The 23,788-nt window shown below is 38.3% G+C and overlaps 1 protein-coding gene across 2 annotated transcripts in view; it reads left to right on the top strand.

The window, feature by feature from the left end:
• The window catches only part of PRMT3 (protein arginine methyltransferase 3), a 68,637-nt gene that overhangs the window by 6,355 nt on the left and 38,494 nt on the right, over positions 1-23,788 (top strand). For both annotated transcript variants that reach the window (XM_052810979.1, XM_052810978.1), the window contains exons 7-10: positions 2,055-2,196; positions 5,332-5,397; positions 11,251-11,372; positions 16,085-16,184. In XM_052810979.1, the coding sequence (XP_052666939.1) occupies positions 2,055-2,196; positions 5,332-5,397; positions 11,251-11,372; positions 16,085-16,184 (430 nt within the window). The remainder of the gene's footprint in view (positions 1-2,054; positions 2,197-5,331; positions 5,398-11,250; positions 11,373-16,084; positions 16,185-23,788) is intronic.

The raw sequence follows: 23,788 nt of genomic DNA, 5'->3' as shown, positions 1-23,788 counted from the left end.
AACCAATTGTGTTGTAGTAGTCTACATGCTGTAATTCATGGCGATGGTGATTCATGCTGGAGATTACTTCACTGAAAGAGACCATCTACACATGTTTCCTTTCAGGTAAACCTTTGTGAAGTAAAGATAGCTTGGAAGTCTGATGTGGAGTAAGAACAGTGTACAGGACCTTAATCTACAGTAACCTGTTTTTCTATTGTTTTCTGTCATGGAAGTAGATTTATACTGGTATTTGGCATGCTGGTTGGCTGACTTCAACTTCTGGGGATCCAGGAGCTTTCTCATGCTATACCTGTCTACAGAGACTTCTTGGGAGACTAAGTAACTGTAACTTCTTTCAGTTGCAACATGATTATATACTGCAGGTCTTACTTTTTCCACATCTTAGTGAGTATTTCAAGTTTTTTAATGACTGTCTGTTCAGGATCAGTCATGCAGCTCCTTAGAGATTTTTGCCTTCTGACCCCAGCCATAATAGTATGAGGCCACTTACTAGTTGCATATAAAATAATTTCTGCGGAAATGTTTTTTCCAAGTTTGCTAGACTGAGTAGACTTGTAGAATCAGGAGAATTGAAAGGTGTACAAAGGAAAGACAGGTAGCTGGAGGCCTCGTGACGTTGTTTCCCCCCACAAATGGTAACAGTTCTATGAATCAGGTCACCTCTAGCATTTGATGTAACTTAGAGATGTAAGAGCATGGCTTGTATGTCCTGAATTTTTTTAATTCTGTCCCCTGTTGAGAGATGACAGCTTTTGTTTTTACTTATCTTCTTTTTTTTTTTTTTTTTTTGGATTAAAAAGACAGGAGGGCAGCTCTGTCTCTAGAGTTTGTTTGATATTTGTGTTGCGTGCATAGGCTGGAGGAGCTATTGGCTGAATCCATTTTAAATAATTTTAAATGTAAAATTGGGTTTAGATCTTACAAAATGCTAATTACACTTAACTGTATGTCATAGAATCTATTTTTTGTAAGTTTCAATTTTTGTCATTTTGATATTTATCTAAAAGTAAGGAAAATGCAAACTGCCGTGGGTAAAGAGCGACATTAAAAATAAGACCTTACCTGTACATCAACATGTATAGGAAGTTTCTGATATTGAGAAATTTCTAATATGAATCCCCTTACCACCTGCTCTTCCCCATCCAAACTAGTTAATCAGGGACTGAAATAGTATTTTTGTTTTTGTTGTTCTGTAAGGAGGGTACTGCTAATGAGATGTTACGTACAGCTTCTGTACGCTAAGTTCCTGTTTAAGAAAGTATGACCCCTGTTGAAGGTGAGCTTTGGCTGCTTCGGAGAGGTCTAGGATGCAAGTTCTGCTGGTGTGGGACTGTAGACCCTCGGAGGAATATTGTCTGGCTGAAGAACGTTTACTTTTTCACTTTGTTGTGGGTATAGTAGGAGCTGTTTGCTTGTCAGCTTTTAATAGTGTTTTCATGATAAAAACCTTGATTTGTGTATTTTGTCATCAAAACTTCTTTGAGAAATGAGAAGAGGATGCGAGTATTAGGAATGTAGGGCCATAGAGGAGGAAAAACAAGCAGCGTGAAATTGAAGTAATAAATTGAATTTTAAGCTCTGGTTTGTTTCTACCCGAGTGCTTCCGTTTTTTAAAGTGCTTTCTTCTACCTTCCACTAGTCACGCAGCGTTTTGCGGTTTGTAGTTCTTGCGCTGTTTGTTGTATTGAGTCCGAATCCACGTTACGCAGCCTAAAACACGTGGTACCAGCTTTTGTACTGGCGAGCGCAAACCAGATAATTCCTCCTTAAAAACAGAAATGAAGTCCGAACGTTTTACTGCTGATATTTGCTGGTTGAAAGCAGAAAGTGGTCACTGCGGGAGGGTGATGGAGGGAGAATGGTGGTGCAGCAGCCTGGAGGAGCCGGCAGAGGGGGGCTGTGCACCCTTAAAGCTGGTCCCATTGTTGTCAAAGCCCCTGTGCAGCCTGGAGCCCTCATTTTTTTCCAGCCCCTTCTTCCCCCCCCTACCCCTGCCTCCTTTTCTTGGCCCCATAAACATGTCTCAAGGGTATATTTCAAATTGATTACAGACAATTTGCACAGGATTTTGTGATGAACGCAGATGTCGGGAGCGGCTCGTCATCCAGCGCCATTGCAGACCTTCAGGAGGATGAGGATGGCGTTTACTTCAGCTCCTATGGGCATTATGGGATACACGAAGAGATGCTAAAGGTTAGAAAGTCATCTCAACTGCATCTTAGTAGGACTAAAGAGGAAAGATGTAATGAAGTGGGCTGTGTGCCCATAAATATACTGCAGAGCAGCTGCATTTTTAACCCTTTCTATACATGATAGTTTTTTCCTAGGAGTTGGGTTGAGAGATCTCTTTTCAGTTTTATTTCCTGTGTATAAATGCTGTTTACGGGAAGCCTTAGGAACATAAAATCATTTATTCTACAGATAGGCTTGAAACTATATTACGATATCTGTACCACAACCTTACCTTGCCAAAAGCAGCTTTTTCCTGGGTGCTTAAAAGATAAAGGCTAAAACATGGTACAGACAGTGAATATTTTTCTTTAGTTTATATTTTCCTAACAATTGAAATTTGTTAGGCAAAACAATTTCTCAAATATTGTGGTTTCCTACTGCGCTAGGTAAACAAAAATTGTTGGTATTTGTGCACAGTTTAGTGTATTGATAACAGGACATTGAACAGTTGGAAAATTTGTGTGCTCCCTTTATACGATAAAGATAAAAAATTAACGCTTAAAACTCTTCAAAGGCAAACCTGTGTATGCCCTTTTAACTTTTTTAAAAGACCCCAAACGCAAAACCCAACAACTTATAATTGACACGTAAATTGAAATCTCTTAATGCTTACTTTTAGAGAAAGTATAGTTGTGAAATTCATAAACAGTTATATCATTTTAAGGTAGAAATAAATAAAATTCCTGCCCAATGTAGAGATAGAATACGGAGTTGTGAAGTGACTTTGTCCTTACAGGTAGCATGTAAAGTTTTCTGCTTTGTAAATGATTTAGTGGCCCCAATGTTGAAATACATACGAATCTGTGTCAAGAATAGTATAAGCATGAGGTTAATTTTAAGGTGGGGGGGGGGGGTGTTACAGAAGCACAGAGAAGTATGTGGAAGTAGAAGAATGTTTTCCAAAATGTATAGTCTAGAGAAATATAATTTATGTTTTGAAGATAAATAAAAATGATAGAAGTTTGGGTTTGCAGTTCTATAAAGGTGGTGTTTGAGATGTTATAGGCTATAGGATGAGGAAGCCTTTCTGTTTGCTAATAGTTTATAATAATTCTCCATCTCTGCACAAGGAGATTGGTACAAAATTGTATTTTATTGGTTTAAGGAAATGTTTGTCAGAATGCTTTTAAGAAGACTTTTGACTTTCCTTAGCGTAGGAGAACAATTGCTTTTTATCATGTATGCATTGAATTTTTTCCTATGTGCAAGGTGTTTACTTAGATTTTTTTTTTTTATGTCTACCTTATTTATATAAATATGGTGGCTTGCTACTTTGAAACTTTTAAGAAAGGAGTCTTGCTGTCTGAATTTTAAGTCTGTCTCTGACACTGTTCAGTTTTGAAACCTTTTTTTCTTATGCCTGGTAGTGGCAGGATGGAGTTTCAGTTTGGTTTCTTTGCTGCAAATACTTCAGAGGTGGGTGAAGAGGATTGTTACTTTACTCTGGCCAAATGGCTAGTGTTTCCCTTGCTCTGTTTTTTTGCTTGAGAATTTCTTGACTATCATCTTTGATAAATTTCCTTACCAATTTATTTAAAAACAAAACAAAACAAAGCATTACATTGAAATGGCGAGTGAGAGAATGGAGTTGATGAAGAGAGAGACCTGAAGTGAATGACCGTGGCTTGCTCGAGCAGCGGTGCATATAGTAGAGGCAGCAGCTAGAATTGTATTGATTAAGTTGGGGCAGTGCTGAGGCAATGTGAGTGGGCAGGACGTAAGGCTGAAAGCTTTCTAGCTGACTGCTTTCTCGATTGATGCTGAACGTTCTGATTTTTATTTTTTTTCTTTCCAAACTTTTTTGGTCGTTTCAGCAAAGCCTATTATGTACTGCGATAGAGGTGAAGTACTAAAAATAGTTGCTCTGAATATAACATCATAGTAAACTAATATGATTTTAAAGGATGATGATTTCTTTTATTCATGTTGATTATGTATAATTTTAAAGTACAATTTTTTAAAATCATCCCTAAATGTTTCTTCGGGCTCTCTGTGTGTGTGATAATCCTCCTAAACTTAAAACCGGATTTTAGGATTTTCAGGCCTCAAGATAATTCGTCTCCAGAATCTTTATGAACATACCCTTTGTTCTCAGTCTCCATTTTTGATCTTATTTTTCTAATAAAATAGACTTTGTTCTTTCTCACTAGAGAAAATTTCTTTATTTTCTGTATTATTTCTAAAAATTCTTACCTGCCACAGTAGAAAAATATTAACTTAAATATAGGCAATTGGCTTTTGTACTTCAGTATTATTTATAGGCTTGTCTTTACTAGATAAAAATAGCTTAAAATTTTTCTTTTAATTTGCTCTAATACTTGAACTGTAACAGCAATTCCAAACCCTATACTTGGCTGTCAATTTGCGTACCTGCTGATGCATATTAAGAGAATCAATGTTTTAATAGATGACTTTGCTGGTGGATTGAGCTATACTGCTAGCTTTCATATACTAAGATACTATAAATATTTAGTTATAGGCTTGAAAACATTCCAGCTTCTTAGGTCATGTTGTATTACAGTTAAGTTGGTTTGTTTATTATATTGGGCTTTCATAGAATGGACTGTACAGCCGCAATTACTAGCTTGTTGTCAGGCTTGCAAAATTGCAGTTTGTTCAGAAATAGAAAAGGTTAATCTGATCCCTAACTTATTTTTGAAGGAATCTGTCTCACAGGAGTGTCGGAGAATAAAATGATACAAAACGTTTTATGAGCTCGTGACTCAAATTTCTACCATTGTATAGAAGGTTGTTATGTAAAGTTGATGCAGTATTGCCGCTCTATTACCGCTGTTCCTAGAGAGTGGTAAAGAGGTATTAAGAAGCTTGAAACGTCCAAAATCAAATGCAGCAGGTTAGGAAACTGTAAGCTAATTTCTTATTTTTCTTCCAGAGGCTCAGCTGGCTTCATTTGCAAAGACAATAAATTCTGAAAGAATATCGTATGGGAAGTGTGGTGATTGCAGAGCCTGTATAAGTACAGTAGCCACAAAACATCTTTAGGCCAAGTTAAAAAGCAAGGTTTTCAACATTTTTAAACTATATACTCTACCTAAGTAGAAGAAAATGAATGCTTTTTTATTCTTTAAATCATAGGATAAAGTGCGTACAGAAAGCTATCGTGACTTCATGTATCAAAACCCACATATCTTCAAGGACAAGGTAGGTAAAACAGCTCAGAAAATAGAATAATTTCTGCGCTTTATTTTTTCTCAAGTGGTAGAAATCCTTCAGGTTGGCTACTCTGTAGCTTTGGGAATGGAATATCGCACTGACAAGATTTGATTTAATGTACTCTGGCTTTATGAGGTGATAGAGTGCTATTCAGCTGCTGGAGGGTGCAAAGTGCTGATAACAGAAGTGCTGATCGCTATTGTCATTGTTCTGTGTGCCATGTCGGGATGTTCATTAATTATGTTGGCGGGGTTAAGTTGAGTCTTTCTTGTCCAGTATATTAAGTAGAATCTATCTTAGAGGGTCTCTTTACCAGAATTTAAGTGAATTTCAATTTGTGCCTGATACAATAAAAACATCTACAAGCACTGTGTAATTAGAACTGGGGAAGAATTCATATGCAGCTGATTTATTGAATTAGTGTTGTTGAGTCTCTCCAGACTAGGTTATTATTAAGGGACTTAGAACCAGGAACTAGTATTTCACTTGCAGTGAGAAGAGATTGCACTGACGTTTATTTACGATCTTACTGTGGTTATGACCCCTGCGCAGTTATGATCCTCTTCTTGTCTTCCGTATTTCTGCTGGCTATTTCTGATGAGTTTGTTGTGTTCTGAGTTACGCTGTGCAGCCTTCTGTTCTGGATTAGCTTTCCTCTATTTACTGCTTACCATTCTTAAGCTGCGTATGGATATTTCTTAGTGTGAAACCGGGATGTGTAGGTTTTTGGAAGGCAATCACTGTTGATTTTTATTTTGGTTTTGATTGAGACTTTGATAATACAAGGCTTCAGAATAGTTGTGGTAGTAATAAAAGTGCACCCATCTGATAATTCCTCAGTTGGAAACGGTGCTAGATACGGTTTTGTTGTAGGCGGGGGGTACTTCAAGGTGCATACTCTTTGTATGCCTTACCTCGGTTTTCTTTTGGCAACTACAGCAGAAGAATATTAGGAAAAGAGTTTTCTTCCTTTTTTGCTTCAATCCATGTCACAAGCCTGTTTCTACTGAACATTTCTAAGCTCTTCAGTTATAATGAGAGAACAAGCAAAAGTGTTGTAGAAACATCATGCTGCCAGCTCCTTAAAAGGTGAGCGGCTCATCCAACAAAGTAGAGAGATCAATAAAGGAAAGAAAACTTTTCTGGGAAAAATTTAGTTTCACAGGTGCCCCTAAAATTGATAACTGCAGGTTTTCACAGGGTAAGACTGATCTTACTAAGTTGTGTGGAATGTGTGTCCTAGTGGAACAGTAATTTTTCAGAATTGGTTGCATTTCTCCTCTGCTGTATGGACATATTGGTAACATTTGAAACAAAACATGGATGAACTATTACAGACAACATTGCTTCAGCCCCAGCTGTAGATGGACTTGCTCAGCAAACAGGTAGAGAACGTGTGTGCTTACTCTGGTTTTGCTTCACGTGAAAGCATTCAACTTCTAAAGAAAAGCTTGTCTATTCTCACAACATCTACAAACTGGTTTCTGAACGTGGTGTTTTTACAGTAGTTTTTTGATCAAGATTACCTCAAATTCGTAGTGTATCCAAACCCATCGTGGTGTGTTGAGGTTGAATGGAAAGATTCTCAATTGCTTTGAGTTCCCAACAGCTTCCATCCAGGTGACCAGTGCCCCACTTAACTTCTGTGTCTGATTAAATGTTGGTGTAGCTTTCACTTGGTGCGCTGTTACGGAGAATATATGGGATTTTTTTCAGAGATCTAGCTTTGAAGTGACATCTGTTACAGACTTTTGCTGAAGGAACCGTTAAGATGTTTTGCTTAATTTATGTATCATATGATGCTCTCAGAACCATATTAATGAGTGAAACTTCCAACTTGAGGAAATAGGCTGTTTTCCCTCAATGTTTGATTACAGTTTTAAAAAAAACAGTGAGTAAAAGTCTGATGCCGTATTTCCCAGAACTCCCATGTGGTATTCCTCCCTAGAATATACGTAGTGATGCTTTTTCTTGTTTCTGAAAGGACACCTGTGAGGTGGGTTGGGAGGAGCTTGTTCAAAGAGCTTAATTGGTCTTACTAGCTTTTGGTGCAAATCTGTAGTATCCCAGAGAGGTGTGATTGCACCGTAACAGATGATAACAGAATATCTAGTTTTGTTTATTACGCATACTTTATTCAGAACCAGCCAATTTGTTTGTTCTCTCTCTCAGCTTTCAAAAGAAATTATGAAAACTCGAATGAATCCTGCTTGCTGCCTTTGTTTTTAACCTGTCAGATGTACTTGAGATGAGAATAGGACAATTTAGATTACCTAGCAGGAGTAGTTAAGGTGGCCTTACTCAGTAAAAGGATATGTGATCCATTTTTACAGCGAGAGTATTTTTTGGTGTAAAGATCATTGGTTGGAAAGAGCACTAGTGCCGTGCTTAGTTTTTGTTACAGAATAGAAGTCTGAGGCAGGCATCAATGCCATATTGAGGAGAAAAAATGAGTTTTTAAACATGGTTCCTACTAGAAGTTCATCGATGGAATTAATTTAATTGGCCAAATTACCTGACCTCCTGTTTTTCTGAATTTGAAGTAATTTTTTTCTGTTACTAAAAGTAGAATATCAGTTTTGATTAGAGAAGGATGTGATGCTGCAGTATATTATGGTATAGTCAAATCGCTAGTCCAGCTGCTCCAGATATCTGGTGAGAGGCCATATGTGATCACCGCAAGAACGCGTTAGCTGTAGACCCTTGTCCTTAGGCTAATTGGTGATCATTCTGCTTGTCTTTCCGTTCCTCAGATGTGTTCCAGCTTGTATATTTTCTCTCCTGTGTCTTTTTCTCCACCCCCATCCCCTGCCTAAGGCTAGATGAGTTCCATCTGGGTTTTTAAGTGACCAGGGCAACTGTCCAAAGTGGTTTCTGTTTTGATTTTTTTCCAATTTGTGGTGATTGCTCTCTTTCATGCAACTGTACATCAAGATCATTCTTTCACAGAGGTTTATTTTTGGCTCCGACTTCCAGCTTTCATGGCTCAGCAATTTTGTTAACTGCCATGGGTAAAGTGTTAGAATAGATGATGTTAGGGGGTGTGAGATTTTCAGCAGCTGCGAGAACATTGATTTTTACTTTCTATTTCTGTCTCTAGAAGAATTCAGCCTAGGGATTTCTGTAGCCATTACATACTCATATGTAACTTGTGAATGAGTTGTAGAATTGACTCCTATTGGAATGTAGCTGCAAATAGTTGCAGGTGGAACAAGTAACTCTGTAATGTCTGTGGCCGGCCTCTACACAAGATGCTGTAAAAAATTCATCCTGCTAGTGTTTTTTAGTCTGATTCCAGCTTGTAAGTTGCTCTATCAAGACAGGTGGCAGTCAACTCTTCAGTCATTGCTTCCCAGTACACAACAGCAGAAACTCGCTTACACTGTGCTGCTAAGGATAAATGGCTATTTTTATTCATGCTGGCTTCAGAATCATTGTTCTGTGTCCGTCATCAGAAAGTACAGAATTGTAGGCAAAGGAAGGCAAGCAGGCTTAATGTGCAGAGCATTCAAGTATTTACTGTGATGTTGTTTTGTCAGGTGAAATTTAAAAGTGGACATGCAAGTTTTTGTTGCGCCAAAGCAAGAATGCTCAGTAGCTCATAAGCTAGAAAGTTTGTCAATAGGGTGCGTTATTGCTTTGAAATTCTTCGTAAAAAGGGGTTATAATTCTCAAGTGTGGGATTGATTACCGAGTGATTTGATGCCTTCCTTAGAGAAAAAAATCATGTCATGAAAGCCGTGAGGATAGCTTTTACAACACTGGATGCTGTGCTAAGGAGAGACAGTGAAATAAGTTAGTTTTCCTTTCTAAGAAATTATTTTTATGACTAGTAATTCAGATTCAATGTTCTTGTACCTTAGAAGCGTTTTAGTAAGTTGCGCTTACTCTCTTGTTTAGGTCTTTTGTATGGGAAAGGAAGACTGTCTTTACAGTTCTGATTCTGTTAATGCTTAAATGCTATGCGTGATACGAGTGACTACATAGTGTTTAAGAAACTTTTTTCTTATTTTCAGATTTCAGAACATTTTTGGGTTTAGTGCTTAGAATTTTTTAACACCATTAGTAAAGCTTAATTATATTAAGTAGAAGTCCAACAATAAGACCGCTGATGACCTGGCTAATGCAACAGAATGCACCCGCGGCAAATTTGCAGGTGATGCAAAACTGGGAGGAGCGCTTGATACGCTGCATGGTTGTGCTGCCATTCAGAAGGACCTCCACAGGCTGGAGAAGTGGGCCAACGGGGGTCCTGTGCAGAGGGCTCGGGGCAGTCAAAGAGCAATGCAAAACCTATGGGCTGGAAAGTAGCTTTGTAGAAAAAAAATGTGGGGGTCCTGGTCAACACCAAGTTGACCGTGAGCCAGCAACACCCACCCTTGTGGCAAAGGCAGCCAGCCAGCCTGCTGGGCTGCGTTAGGAAGAAGACTTGTCACCGGCAGGTCGAGAGAGATGCAGCTTCTCTGGTACCGCAGGGAGATGACTTCTGGAGCGCTGTGCCCAGTCCTGGGCTCCCCAGCGCAAGAGCGAGCTGACTGTAGTGGAGTGGGTCCGGTGACAGACGGCAAAGGTGCTGAAGGGACCGGAGCATCTGTGATGTAGGGAGAGGCTGAAAGAGCTGGGGTGGTTTTGTCTGGAGAAGAGAAGGCTCGGGGGAGATCTCCTCCGTGTGTACAAATGCCTGGGGTGTGGGCAGCTGAAGAGTGGCACAGGTTGCCCAGAGAGGTTGTAGAGTCTCTATCCTAGGAGATATTCGGAAGCCATCCGAAAACGGTCCCGAGCGACCTGCTCTAGTTGACCCTGCTTTGAGTAGGGGGTTGGACTAAGTGATCTCCAGAGGTCCCTTTCAACTTCAACAATTCTGTGTTTCTGTGAAAACATCAAATGTGAAACTCGTAGCTCAAAAATCTACTGTAACACATTCAAGATTAAAAGTGTTAGTTTTTAAGCTGTTGAGAAGTTTCCAGCAGTTAGAAGAAATAGAATACTGTGATGTTGAGGCCTGAACAAGGGCACTTGGTAAAATGTCTGCTTTATGAAGCTCAACACTGCTGGCAGCTCAACTCTACTTATTAATACATTGGTATTATCTTCTTAGTCACTTTGCATTTTTAAACTTTTCAGTGTTCCTACAGTAGCTAATCTGCGAGATGTCAAAACAAGTTTTTGCATGAGTCTTGTTGTTATGTTGAGTGTACTTTTTTCAAGTGTGGCCATGAAGTTTATTTGTCTTTTCATGAAAACTTACAGATCCCACCTTCCTGGATTTTTTTCGTCCTATTTTGATTACAAATAGTGTTAGACAGAAAATATTTCCAGGTGTTAAAAATGTGCCAGTTACCATTTTGTGATTTAGTCTTCTTGAGCCATAGCTCTTTTGAGACACTGTGGCCATTTGTAGCAGACGATTTATAAATAAAGTTTCTGAATAGACTTTTAATGAGAAACTACAGTTAGAATATGTTTTTTCAGTGTCAGTGCTACATTCAATTGCTAGTGATTCACTGATTAAAATTGCTTAGGCTATAATTTCCTGTTTCTCCTGTTCATGTAACTTTTTAGTTGTTGCCCAAATAATTGCTTGTGATTGTTTCCCATGTGACTGACTTAAATCTGCAGCTGGAGCTAGTCTGCTTCATTGTCTGTCTGTAAAAGGTAGTAGAGAGTGTGGAGTTAGTACTGCGGTTTGACTTGGATATCTCTGAATGTAATAGTAAGACTTGATGCTACCGTTTGTTCCTTTTGTTAGAATATGGTATCTCACTGTTGTAGAAAGACATGTAGAAGAATCATAGCCAGGGAAATAAGATGTTTATTTTTACCTCCATTTATTCGTTTCAGGTGGTTTTGGATGTTGGCTGTGGAACTGGGATACTCTCCATGTTTGCTGCCAAAGCAGGCGCGAAGAAAGTGATTGGAGTTGACCAATCTGAAATCGTCTATCAGGCCATGGACATCATTAGGTAGGAAAATTTCCAAGAAAAGTATGGTAAATATTGCTGTAAAAAGTTATTAAAATGCTGTTAATAGTTAATGATCACCTATCGCTCAGTATGTGTTTTATTGAAGTCCTTCTGTGTCCTAAGAATTAACACAGGTTTTGATGTGCAGTAAAGTTGTTTGCCCCTCTGGTAGGGGTAATTAAAACAGGGCCGTAGTTAAGGCAGGATGTTTCCCAGACTTTCCTCCTAACGTTAGCGTAGGGCCTGTGCTGCCTTGCTGCAGAGGCTCCAACTGACTGCTGCCAGTCCATTTTCCATTCTTGCGCTTTAAGTGTTGCTACTGATAAAATTTTAAGTTTTTGGACAACAAACATTAGAGTTGAGACACGTTCCAAGAGGATGTGAGAAACTTTTCCTGGCTGCACTACTTTGAGTTAAAGAAACAGTTCTGATTTAGATAAACCCAGTAAAAGTTGTTTAAGTGTATGTGTATATAGTTGTTTAATTTTCTATTTCTATATAGGGATTTTAAATAATGATATAATTTCTATAATTTAATTTTCTATGTTATAGAAAATTAATTTTATAGGAGGTATTTTATGATACAGAAATTAGAACTCTAGAAATACAGACATGACATTTTAAGAGGAGTTTTTCTATGTTGAAAATTAAACAACTCGATTCATCTAAATGTATACGTATTGTAGATCATGTTGGAACTGTGACGTTTTCAAACAAGCTTGTCACGCATTAGTTAGTTTTTACCAATTTTAGCACATAAAAAGGAGACGTAATGTAGCTTTCCTTGGCAAGCAGATTTTATAATTATATGGTATTTTAGTTTTAAGTCGTGGAAAACCTTTCTCTAGTAAGGTTCTCTGTACGTTGTTATATTTAAGGGACTCTCTGTGAGAATAGTAAATGTTTATTACCCTGTGTTTTGTTCCTTTAGAAACGTAGTGACCTCTGGTTTTCACGCTAGTTGGAAAGCGATTACCATTGCGCTGTAATGTTTTCTATGCTTTGGAGGAGGGAAGGCAATCAGCCAACCAAAAAAACCCCAAACCAAAACCAAACCCATTTTAAGAGCACGCACGCAGACACACGTAGGCAGTCTGCAGAGTCACTGAGAAAAGTTGTTTCCAGGAGAGCTACAAAGATGTCGTGTGCCATGTAAACTGTCACGGAATAGTACAGGGTGGAAGGGACCCCGGGGGAGTGGGGGGAGCGCGTCTGGCCCACTCCTCCTCTGTCAGAGCAGGCTCAGCTCCAATCGGTGGTTCAGGCCTCGGCTAGTCAAGTTCTGAACGTTGATGCTTCTGTCTGAACTTCTCTGGAAAATGTGTCTTGTTTGACTAGCCTCACTCTTACTTTTGAAATACCAAATTGTAACTTCCATTGTTTCGGTTTGTGTCTGTTACCTGTCATCCAGTCCCTGTGATACAAGAAAAGGGCTTGGCTCTGTCTTCTCTTCACCCTTCTGCTAGACAGAGGCAAACATCAGAAACCCATCCCTTAACCATCCCTTCTTAAGGGTGAACAAACCCAGTTCTCTCGGGTTCTGCCTGGATGTCATTCCAGCCCCCAGTCACCTTGGTGGCCCCTTCACTGGACTTGCTCTGGTACGTCAATATCTGTCTTGCACTGGGGAGCCCACAACTGGATGCCGTACTCCAGTTTCGCAAGTGTCAGTTTGAGGGGAAAGATCACTTTCCTTGACCTGCTGCTACCCTCTTGCATATATGACGCAGTAGACAGTTGGCTACTTCTGCTACAAGGGCACGCTGCTGACTTACGTTCAACTTGTTCATCAGGCCCCTTGTTGGGATAGGGTGGGGAACAGCAAGCAGAGCCGATTCTGACCAGCAGGAATTAATCTGTACTGTTCCATGGGGTTATTCCAGCTCCGAGGTTCCCATCAGCCCATATCTCCAGCGTGAAGTCCCTCTAAATAGCAGCCCTACCCTCTAGCACATCAGCTGCTCCCCTCTAATTCAGCATCATCCACAGACTTGCTGAGGGTGCGTTCTGTGCCGTTAGGTCACTAATAAAGGTATCAGAACTAGCATTGAACCCTGAGGGACACCTCTGGTACCCAGCTACGAGTTAGGCTTTGTACTCTTTCTCTCACCTCTTGAACCTCATGGTCTAGACGGCTTTCCACCCATATGATGGTTCATTTATCCACTCCACATTTCACTAATTGACCGATAGAGGGTATTAAGGGAGACTGTGAGCGTATGTAAAAATGAAGCAATGGCATCTGAAGGCTTACGATGGATTTCCTCACATGAGGTAGGAGAAATGTAGGTGTAAATGTGTGCTGTTGATAGATGAGGTGTGTGGCTTTTTTTGTTTTGGTTGTTTTTATAAGAGCAACTGTGGAAAAGAAAGTCTAGGTAGGTACTGAGGAATTTGCGAGTGACAGTTCTTAGAATTTTTAGGTTAGATACCACTTCACACGTTGGAGATGCAACACTGCACGCTTGGATGCTGTAAAATTATTCTATTAAATAGATGCCTGTTTAAGAAAAGTACCGTGTTAAGCATTAGGTGCAACTTCAAATAAAATGCTGTTATGGCACAAGAACTCATTCTCTCAAGAGAACTTTTCCCAGGAGTCCTTGACATGTTCAGAATGGTTACAAATGCGAGTGTTTTATATCTAATGTACTAGATGACAAACTTAGTATTGTTCATATCTTCCAACAAGTGCACAAAAAGTCCGTTGTGTGTTATTTATACTTAGAGGAGGATAGAAGTATCAGCCAACACATCTTACCTTTGGTGAGGAGAAGGGCAGGCCTTTAAGAAAAACAACAAATCAAAACTCTTAAACTCTTAAGAGTGATGGATTGCCAGTTGAAGTACACAGCGAACTGTCAGTAAGGCTACCCATTTCTAGACACCTTCTGCTATACAAGATTCAGTTCACGTTAAAGTCTTCAGTTCGCGTCAAAACAATTTATATTTGTCTTGTTAAACCTACTTTTCCTAAAGGAATAAAGCTGACAAACTTGTAATGGAGTAACAAATATTTATTGGAATACTAAACAACTCTGTGTAGTTTAAAAATGACTACTGCAGCGTGCTTCCACCTGTGAATCAAGTATGTGCTCGAGAGCTTTTGTCCCTCCCAGAATTCAGGTTCATTTCTAGCATGCCAATTACCAGAAACTGCAACCCATGTGTGTAAGTAAACTGGAATAAGTGGCCTGAGTGGCATGATTCTTTCCCAAGGTTACATAGTTAACATATTTTTAGCTAAATGCTTTTCTTCTCTTTTCTTACTGTGAATAGCTGCCCATAAAATTTCTAGTGCAGTGAACAACTTGATTTTTGTCATTCATCACTGTTACGCTAGAATAGAAGGTTGAAGTATACTTCCTAAATAGCATCTCAGCAGTTTTTCCTACAGTGTGTGAACTACATTGGTTTGTTTGGGTTTTTTATACCTTACAACTGAAAACAAATATGTGATGAATTAGCCTTTCTTCTCTTTTGTTTTAAATCACATTTAGAAAATTATCCTTAGATCTCTTTTTGTCCTTCTTAAAATATTGTTGTGGGTGATAGCTCTTTAACATTTTATTTCTCACTTTGAACTTCTGGTTTTACTTCTGTTTACGCCATTAAATACGATATTAGTGATGGAACTGCTACTCTTCTAACAGAAGACTGTCACGTGTAGAGTATTTAATTCATCTTTCCAACAGTCCACATGTTCAAGTAGCCCTTTGACCCATTCCTTTCCCTCCCTTCATTCTGATCGTTCTCCCATTGTCTTTTAGGTTGAATTTTTAATGTGATTACTGGTCTGCATTGAAAGCCAGACAGAATGTAAGAGTAAGATATCAGGATAGGGAGGGAAGGGGCAGAGATAAGAACTGCAGTGGAAAGATAGATTTCTTTGGTGGGAATATTTTTCTGCCCTCTATAAGAATAGCTGTTGTAATAATGGTATGTGTAAGAAAGACTAATATGGTTTGCCAAGAAGAAAAATACTAAATTTCAAGCATTTACGTATTTAGTAATTTCACCGTCGTGCAGTTTTTGTTTCAAAAACTGTAGTCACGTCACAGTACCTTCCTCCTTATGCAGGATGGTTGTACTGTTACTTGCATATGAGGTAATACCTGATTACTGCAGTTAGTAAACATTGCAGATGATTCCGGCCAAAATCACAGTGGGGAGGATGACTTTATTGTGGAATAACTGTAATACTGATCTAGAGGGAATGTTTGTTCTCAGTGACTTTGCAGCTAGTTTTGTTAAATAAAAAACTAAGTCGTGCAAACCAGCTTTGTGAGGAAGTTAATTTCTATTGCTATCCTAGTGTGATGAGTAGGCTCTAATCACTATAGACTTATGCTACAGGGGTCAAAGAAGGAGAACTGGGAACAAGCAACTCTAAGTAAAGAGGCGTTATTTTAAATTGTCCTTTTCTGTATTTTCCTGGTTTCTGAAGCTTACGCATTTGCATGCACAGCACACTGGAGGTATACAGATCTAATGTCTGCCATCTTTGCCTGGCACTTAGTCTGCTGCAGTTTTTGGCTGCTCAGAAATATTCCCTCTGAAATATAATTGAGAAGAGGAATATTACATTTTAGTGCTTTCTTGATTAGTTAAAAAAAAAAGTTATTGGGGGGAGAAAATATAGGCATAAGTATATCTGTCTTGACAGCATAAATTGGAAATATAAACTAATTTGTTTATGTTGTGACTTGCAGATTAAATAAACTTGAAAATATCGTTACATTAGTCAAAGGAAGAATTGAAGAGGTAGATCTGCCTTTGGAAAAAGTGGATGTAATTATATCTGAATGGATGGTAAGGTGCATGGATATTCTTTTCAAGACCTAGTTATTTTCAGGAAAAACTGTATTATTTCATTTGAAAAATCATTCTTTAAGCGATGCTATTTTTTAACCAAAAGTCTACCATGCTTGCAGCACTGTCTTTGACAATATGGGAGATGGGATGATGGTCCTGATTGTGTGGTATTAGGATACAATTCCTGATCCCTCTTGTTCACGTTCTTTTAAGTCAAGGTTCTCTACAGTTGAGCTGTTTTGGGTACAGCAGTTAAGTTCCTGTTGCATAGTTAGTATGCAGATCTACAGAAGTACTCTATTTCTCAATAATACTGTTGTAGCTGCTCAGGTGAAAGTAATGGAGAAATATTGTATTAGTCATCTAGCTAGATCGTTCTGATGAGTTAAATAACTTTAGTCCATAAAGGCAGCTAAAGACTATCCTGATTGTGCGGGAAAGGCGATAAGGAGGTGAGGAACATACGCACTGGGAAATCTGGAAGTATATATAGAGCTTGAAAAGAGCATTACTATTCATTGCAGTTTTTTAGTATAAGAATAAAATAACTGATTTTAAAAGTACATGATAAAGATGATGGCCAACAGGAGATGCAGTATGCAGTGTGTAAATGAGCTATTTCCTGGAATCCATTGGATTTCAGCCGTTGGCCTGTTACCTTTCTTTCACGTGCTGGCTGATGACTGTTACACAGTTATGCTTGCTACCTGCCATTGTTCCTAATAAAGAAATCTGTGTGACAAGACCCAGTGCCAGGCTGAACTTCGTAGCGACTGAGTAAGTCTGTTCCCTATCAAAAATGTGGTAGGAAACACCCCTTGTGACTTTTTTTGTGGACTTCCGCTATTCAGTCTCCTCGTATCGCAGACCTTCAAAAAGCACTTAAATACAGGGTTTTTTTCATGCTAGTTCCCACTGTTTGGACTTAAAGAAAATTTCTTTTGTCCTTCAAATTTAAGATCAATAATGAAAACATATTCAAAGTTACTGGTTTTGGGTTTTTTGGGGGGGTTGGTGGCTTTCTGGTTTTTTTTATTATTATTTCTACTATACACAAGGGCCTTTGGGAGAGAGGTCATATGTTCACTATGGATCCATATGTATCTACCTAGTTTCCAGGTAAAGGTGGAAATAAATTGTTTGTTTTGGTTTTTCTGTGGAGGTTTTTTGCGTATTTCAGTGAGCTGGAAATCTGCAAAAGTTTTTTCCTCTGCTGCTATAATGAACGTTATTTGAAGCGTGAGTTTAATTTAGTGTTGAGGTTTAAGCCATTGGCTTAAAGTAGTGATTTAAAAATAGTGTGTTATGGTTGGTGATTTCTGACAGTATAGTGACTTCACTAGAAATGTAATTATAGTTCTTTCAGGGAAGCTTCTGATGAGTTGCCTAATATGTGTACAAAGAATCATGTTCCCAAAATCACATTTCTCATTCTGGAGCCCAAGGTTTGGTTTTAAAAGCAACTTGGGCCCTTAAGAGCTTAAGTCATGTTGTAAATCAGTGCCTCTAAGGTGAAGTAAAGGATTTCAAAAAGCAGCTCGTGTAAGAAACGAAGTATTGAATGTTCCATGTTTCCCATTTGTGTGCTAATTTACCTTTTAACATCATAATTATAGAGCCATGTGCATTTCACTTAATTAGGTTTTCTAGATATTTAGGAATGTTAGCATTTTTATAGGTTGCTGAAATACAGAGATAAAGAGCACAATGCCGTGGAAGTAAGATTGATAGCTGGACAGTGTACGCAGTGTTCCAACACTGTCCAGAAAGGAACATTATGTTGCCTAGATGCAAATGAAGATTCCTCTTTGTCTGGCTTGCTTTGTGAGTTTGCTTTTTCTTTTCCTTCCCTACGTGATACTGACCAGTGTGAAATCTTTTGTTAATTTGTGAACGTAAGTGCTTGAAAATGTTGGAAATGCAAAGCCTGAGAGCAAAAAGGAATTCAATATATGTCAGTTTTCAGCTCTTTATTTACAGAATATGTACGGATTAGCAGGAAAATTTTAATGGGAGCAGTTTTTAGTTTGTAGCAAATATATGAAAAGTTGCTGTTCTGTTTAGAAAACAAACTGCTTTGAGACTAGTAAAAATCAAACCCTTTTGTGGAGCCATAGCTTTGTTTTGCTTGGTTACAGAACAGTGCATAAGACCAGTACACTATAAGCTTTTTTAGAGCTGTGTCTGGAGCATCAGAAAATTAAAAACAAGTGTGAAGCAACAGAATGGGCGCAACAGGAAAAATACTGCATCCCCCAGGAATGTTTCTAGAACAGGCTTTCTGAGAAAGATGGCACATGGAACAGTGTATTGTAAAAGGTACAGTGTTGCATTATGAGCATCTCCAGTGTAATGGTTTCTGATGATCGTTCTCTTAATTGTGTAAGTGACCTATAACTTCCACAAACTGCTTGCTATTGGTACTTCTCTTTCATTTTTAAATTTGTTCCCTTAAAATATACAAAAAAGGGAGAAGCATCTTAAATATTACACAGCGGGTAGGGGTGTGTGAGTGTGTGTGTGTGTATATATAGCCAAATTGTATTTCAAATGTCTATTTGTCATCTTCCAAAATAGTATTTTTCAGTTTTAAATTCATCTGGAAGCGGTTTTGTTAGGTTTAGAGGCTGAAAGATGAGCAACCGTTCTCTTCGGTGGCTTTATTTAAGCCTATGAAATAAATCGCTAATTTATTGATCTTGCTTTTAATGTAAAGACTAAATGCATCGTTTGTGACCTCTGAAGTATGTGTGTTTGACATGGTTAAAATCAGACCACAAGCAGGGCATTTGTGTGATTGTGTTCGACTAAAACCAGTATGTAAACCATTGAGAAAGACAGTGGAAGGTGTGATGAGCTGTGGGGCTGTTCTTTTGGAGTCCAAAAGGCAGATTGCTAAAGATTGAGGGCTTGTTGGACTACTGAAGACCCAGCTAAAGCCATCTATTTAGACTTTTTCACTCTGAAGACAGCTATGCATTCCTTTTAGCAAAACATTGGAGAAGTATGCAGCCTGAGAGAAGGACTTCTTGTGCGCTGTGAACCAGGAGCGCAAGGCAGAGCAGGTGGATCAAGGAGATGCTTCACCCAATAAACCACGTTGCTTTAAGAACAAACACAAAAATGGCCAAGTAATAGCCTGTTCTGCTAACCAAACTGATTCTGTAAGGAGAAGGTCTTCCAGTTCTTGGAGAGAGGTTATTTGAATGTAAGAATGGGTGAATTTTATATAACATCTCACTGCTGGCCTTGTCTTTTTGGAGGTTTTGCTGTCCGGGATGGTTTGATACTCTACAGCAGGGCTGTAAGCTTCTGATGCACCATCCTGCTTGATTGCCTGGCAACTTTTGAAAGCCTTGATTTGTGAAACTACGAATGTTTCTAAGCAAAGGTACACATAATTGAGTATTTGTACACGCTGCCTAGTGGCTATCTGATGCAAATAATTTCTGAAGGCACATCAGTGACTTGTTTGCACCTTGGTGTAACGAATGAAACCCCTTATCAGTTAATGACCTCACCTGACGTGAACGTGGTTTGCAAATGCTCAAATTTGATCAGAAGCTTAGAATTTTGTCTTGAATGTGCTGCTGTTCATGTGGGTGGTGGGAAAGTACTTACAAGTCGTATACATCGTAGACTTGCTCTCAGTCGGGATCACATTTATGCGTTCTCCCCAGAGATACCAAATTTTAAGAAACAATGATGTTTTAGTGTAATAAGAGTAATTTTACGTACAGTATATAAATTTGAAATGAGAGCTGCTGTGCAAAGTGCTGAAGCTAGTTTTTGGTTAAATTGAATGCTGGGAAGGAAAAGATTTGCTATCACCATCCAAAGGTGGCTGTGTTACTGCACACGTGGATTTTGGTAGTGGAATTGTAAACTTCACAGGCTGCTTATTGAAAGGATGAGTGCAGAAAGAAACAAAATGTATGTTATGTTTTTCTGGAATGTTCTTACCCAGCTGCATCTGTGTGCAGATTTTTTTTCCTCTCTGTATGCTTTTACTTCCTTTGTCTAGCTAAAACTATAAAGCTAGTGATTGAGAGTTTTATTGACTTGAAAAAATCTGCATTTCTCGTTTGTAAGGGGTTTTACTGTGAGAGACAGTTGTCCGAGATGGTTGTCTCAAATACTGTGTTGGAGTACAGTGCGTTCTCATAAATTGCTTTTTATGCAGTCCTTTATGATACTGAATATGCAATAGAGTTTTACATAAGAAAAAACTGGGAAAGAGATGGACTCTGAAATTAAAACAAACCAAGGATAGAATCCAGTACTCTTGTCTCTTAATTGTATCATTGCTTGGGTAGCTAATACAGCTAATACCTTTTTTTTTTTCCTTTTTTTTTTTGTGTTATATAATTTTGAAGTGATACCAGGATGGGCTGTGAATGGGAGGGGTTCAGGATCTAGGGAAGAGGACTAGGAAGTGAGCATGTCTGAAACACTGGAAACCATCTTTTCTCTCCTTATTCCTTTTGCCTGTTTCTGTGATGGGTACACAGTGATGGTGCCTTTTTAATACTAGTCTTTCTATATAGTCTTAATATTCTGTGTTGTTTCTGTTAGAATTTGGAGGTGCATTAATAGAAGTGTTCTATTTCTATAACAGAATTTATAATTTACGTAAGAATTGAGCTGTTCTTTTTGTGTTTTTAATAATGCTGTAAAGAGCATACTGAATGCTTTAATTTCTTTACAGCAAAATAGTTTTTATAAAGAAATTGTATTTCCTTGCATGAAATTTTTTTTTTTTTTTTTTTGCCGACACTAATAATGGTTATCACTTTTCTGCTCTTCAGATCTTCCCACTTGGTGTTCTCACTCATATTTATTTAAGGACACAACAGGGTGTGCGTAATAACAAAGTCAAGCTGTGTTTTTGAAATGTGTGGGCTTGCTCTGTCAGTAATGAATTATTTCCCTTTTTTTAAAAATTAAGTTGTACATGAAAGATCAGCATGTAGGCTGACTTAGCGTGAGGGAAATGGTGCTGCAACAGAGCATGCAGAAGAGTTTACATGGAGCTGCTGCTTCTCATTTAAATGCGCCACAGGTTCTGGGAGGATTTTGTCAAGTTAAAAACAATTTTTCACAAAATTGATTGGGCCTCATCAGTTTTGTGCATCTGTTAATGCAAGGTTACATTTTATGTTTTAAATCTGAATCCGTTGTCCAATCTGTTTTATGTACCCTCTGTAACTTGTTTTACTCTGTAGTCCAATGGAAACCTTGTAGTTAAAAACTTAAGCTTAAGAAAATAATGCCCTTATTTTATACTGATAGGGATTTAAAAAAAAAAAAAAAAAGTCTACTCTCTGGGCCAGTGATTTGATAGCTGCCTTTTATCTCGTTAAATATTCAGTGTTGGGCCTTACTGAATCTGGAGTACCAGACCAGGTTCGGTTATGTTACAGAAAATAATAAAACCGATCTTTGATGGAAGACGGGAGGGAAACACAGCACTTACTCAAGTAGTTAAATATTTCTTCTCAGTTCTATCTTACATGTTTTTTTCTGCTGGACTAAAAATTCTGTTAATTCTTGCTGTTGTAAACATGCTAATACCACTTTTTGAAATACATATGGCTTTCACCAATAAGTAGAAAATAAGTGAAGGCAAAACCACGTTCCACTAAGGTATTTGATAGGAACGGATAAGGGAAATGTACATGAAAAGGCATTTTTTTATCTGAAGTAATTTGTGTTTTAAACAAGGCATTTTTCTTTAGTATTCTCCATGCAATGAGATATACTTGAGAATTCAGTGTTGTTCTTGTGTCTTGATGCTTTTAAAGAGCTTAATCTCCTCCTTCATGAAGAATATCATGATGAATACTGAAGCACTAATGTTAAAAATTTCCTATACTTACATTTTGATCGATTGGTAAAATATTTTTTATGTAGCTTTGAATTAACATGAAAATAAATATTAGAGTGCTGTAGTGTATTTGAATAATAGAGGAAAATTTAACAATGCAGGATACTAAGCCATCAAAGTTTTGTGAGCCTTTTATAATTCTGTTGCAAAATACAGGTATAAAGGATATAAAAGAAATGTAGTGATACTCACATTCCTCTGGATTTGGATTTGTCAGTGGGCTCGTGCATTTTTGAAAGCTGAGTTCTTGGACGGACATGATGTAGGACAGACATATGCTTGAACAGAGTAACTGCATAGTGCTGTGTATTTCTGTTCTGTCCAAATGTCTTTACATGTATAGTTTTTGTTGTTGGCTGGAGAACAACCGTTTTGTTTCAGCTTTGAAAATATAAAAATAAGGAGCTTCACGTTCATTTTGAGAAAGAAATGGCCATCTTTTTAGTAGAAAAGGCATAATATGACAGGGTAACATTTAACGTGTGCTGTGTATTCAGTTTGTCTTTTAAGAGAGAACGTGTCACCTTTTGCATGTCTTAGTTTAGCCTCTAGCAAGATTGAATTATTAATATGCGGCTCACAGGTTTGTATCCTAGAGATCTCTTTGCAGTAATTAATTTTGAGGATGCTAATACACGCTTAAGAAAAAACAAAACCCTGAACGTTATTGGGGTGGAAGCAAGAGTGCCCCAGAGCATCACGGGGAAAAGGCATCAGGTATAATTCTCTTTCCAGATGGCACCCCTACAGGTGAGGCAGCAGCCTGTGAAATTACATTCTAAATTACACTACAGATGAGCACAGCACACTGAGCAAAACGCTTTGGTATAAGTAATAAATGACTTGATTCAGTACCATTGACGGTTTATGTAACTTACAGGAATGCTATAATGAACTGGGGGGGGAAGGTAGAACTGGGGAGGGGGGGAGAACCAACGGTGCCAGAGTGGAAAGGTTGGGGAAAGGACGGTGAGAATTTCACTGTATTCTCATGAGAAGGTGTGTCTTCCAGCTGTACTTTTTGCACTTGTTTGTCAGATGCAGTAGGTGATGGGCATTTTAGGCAGGAAGAAATAAGTGAAGAGCTGATCCGTAAAAATGTCACTTCGTAACTTACTGACACTCTTGCTGGTAACTAGTCTTAAGGTATGTCCTAGAGGTTACATTTAAAATGCTGTGAAAACAACTCGCTTTCGGTTAAAAGCATCTGAAGACAATTTTTATGAACTAAAAATATTCTATTTTTAAAACTGCAAGAATAAGAATTAAGAAGACTCTGGTTCCATTCTGTGCTTTTGGCTTGCTGTAGGCATAACATCGTCTCTGCCTGATGCAATTGGAGCTCATGGCCTTTTCAAACGTTTTGCAAAGCTTACTAAAAATAGTATTGCGTACAAAGCAGCAGTCTTCGCTCTGGGACTTATTCTAAGGACTTCATAAAAGCTAGGCGGTAAAGTGGAAGAACAGGCAACATTTGGAAGAAAAGTATCCAGTAGAGCGTTGTCCCCTTGCCAGAAGAAACAGGCTGAGAAAAGGGCATTTCCATTATTTTCAAACTATGTTCTTGTTGAATACAAATCTGCCATGCTTCAAGTTTCCAGTTTTCTAGTTTTGTTTTTAGTTCTGAAGGCTGCAGTGTGGATGGTGACGTTCATAAGCAATTCTGAACTTGCAGCATGTTTTGTTTGAAGAGCCTTAGGCAAAATAAACATCC

Source organism: Harpia harpyja, chromosome 16 (assembly GCF_026419915.1).
Source record: "Harpia harpyja isolate bHarHar1 chromosome 16, bHarHar1 primary haplotype, whole genome shotgun sequence".
Taxonomy (NCBI): domain Eukaryota; kingdom Metazoa; phylum Chordata; class Aves; order Accipitriformes; family Accipitridae; genus Harpia; species Harpia harpyja.
This window is presented reverse-complemented; position numbering and strand designations above follow the sequence as displayed.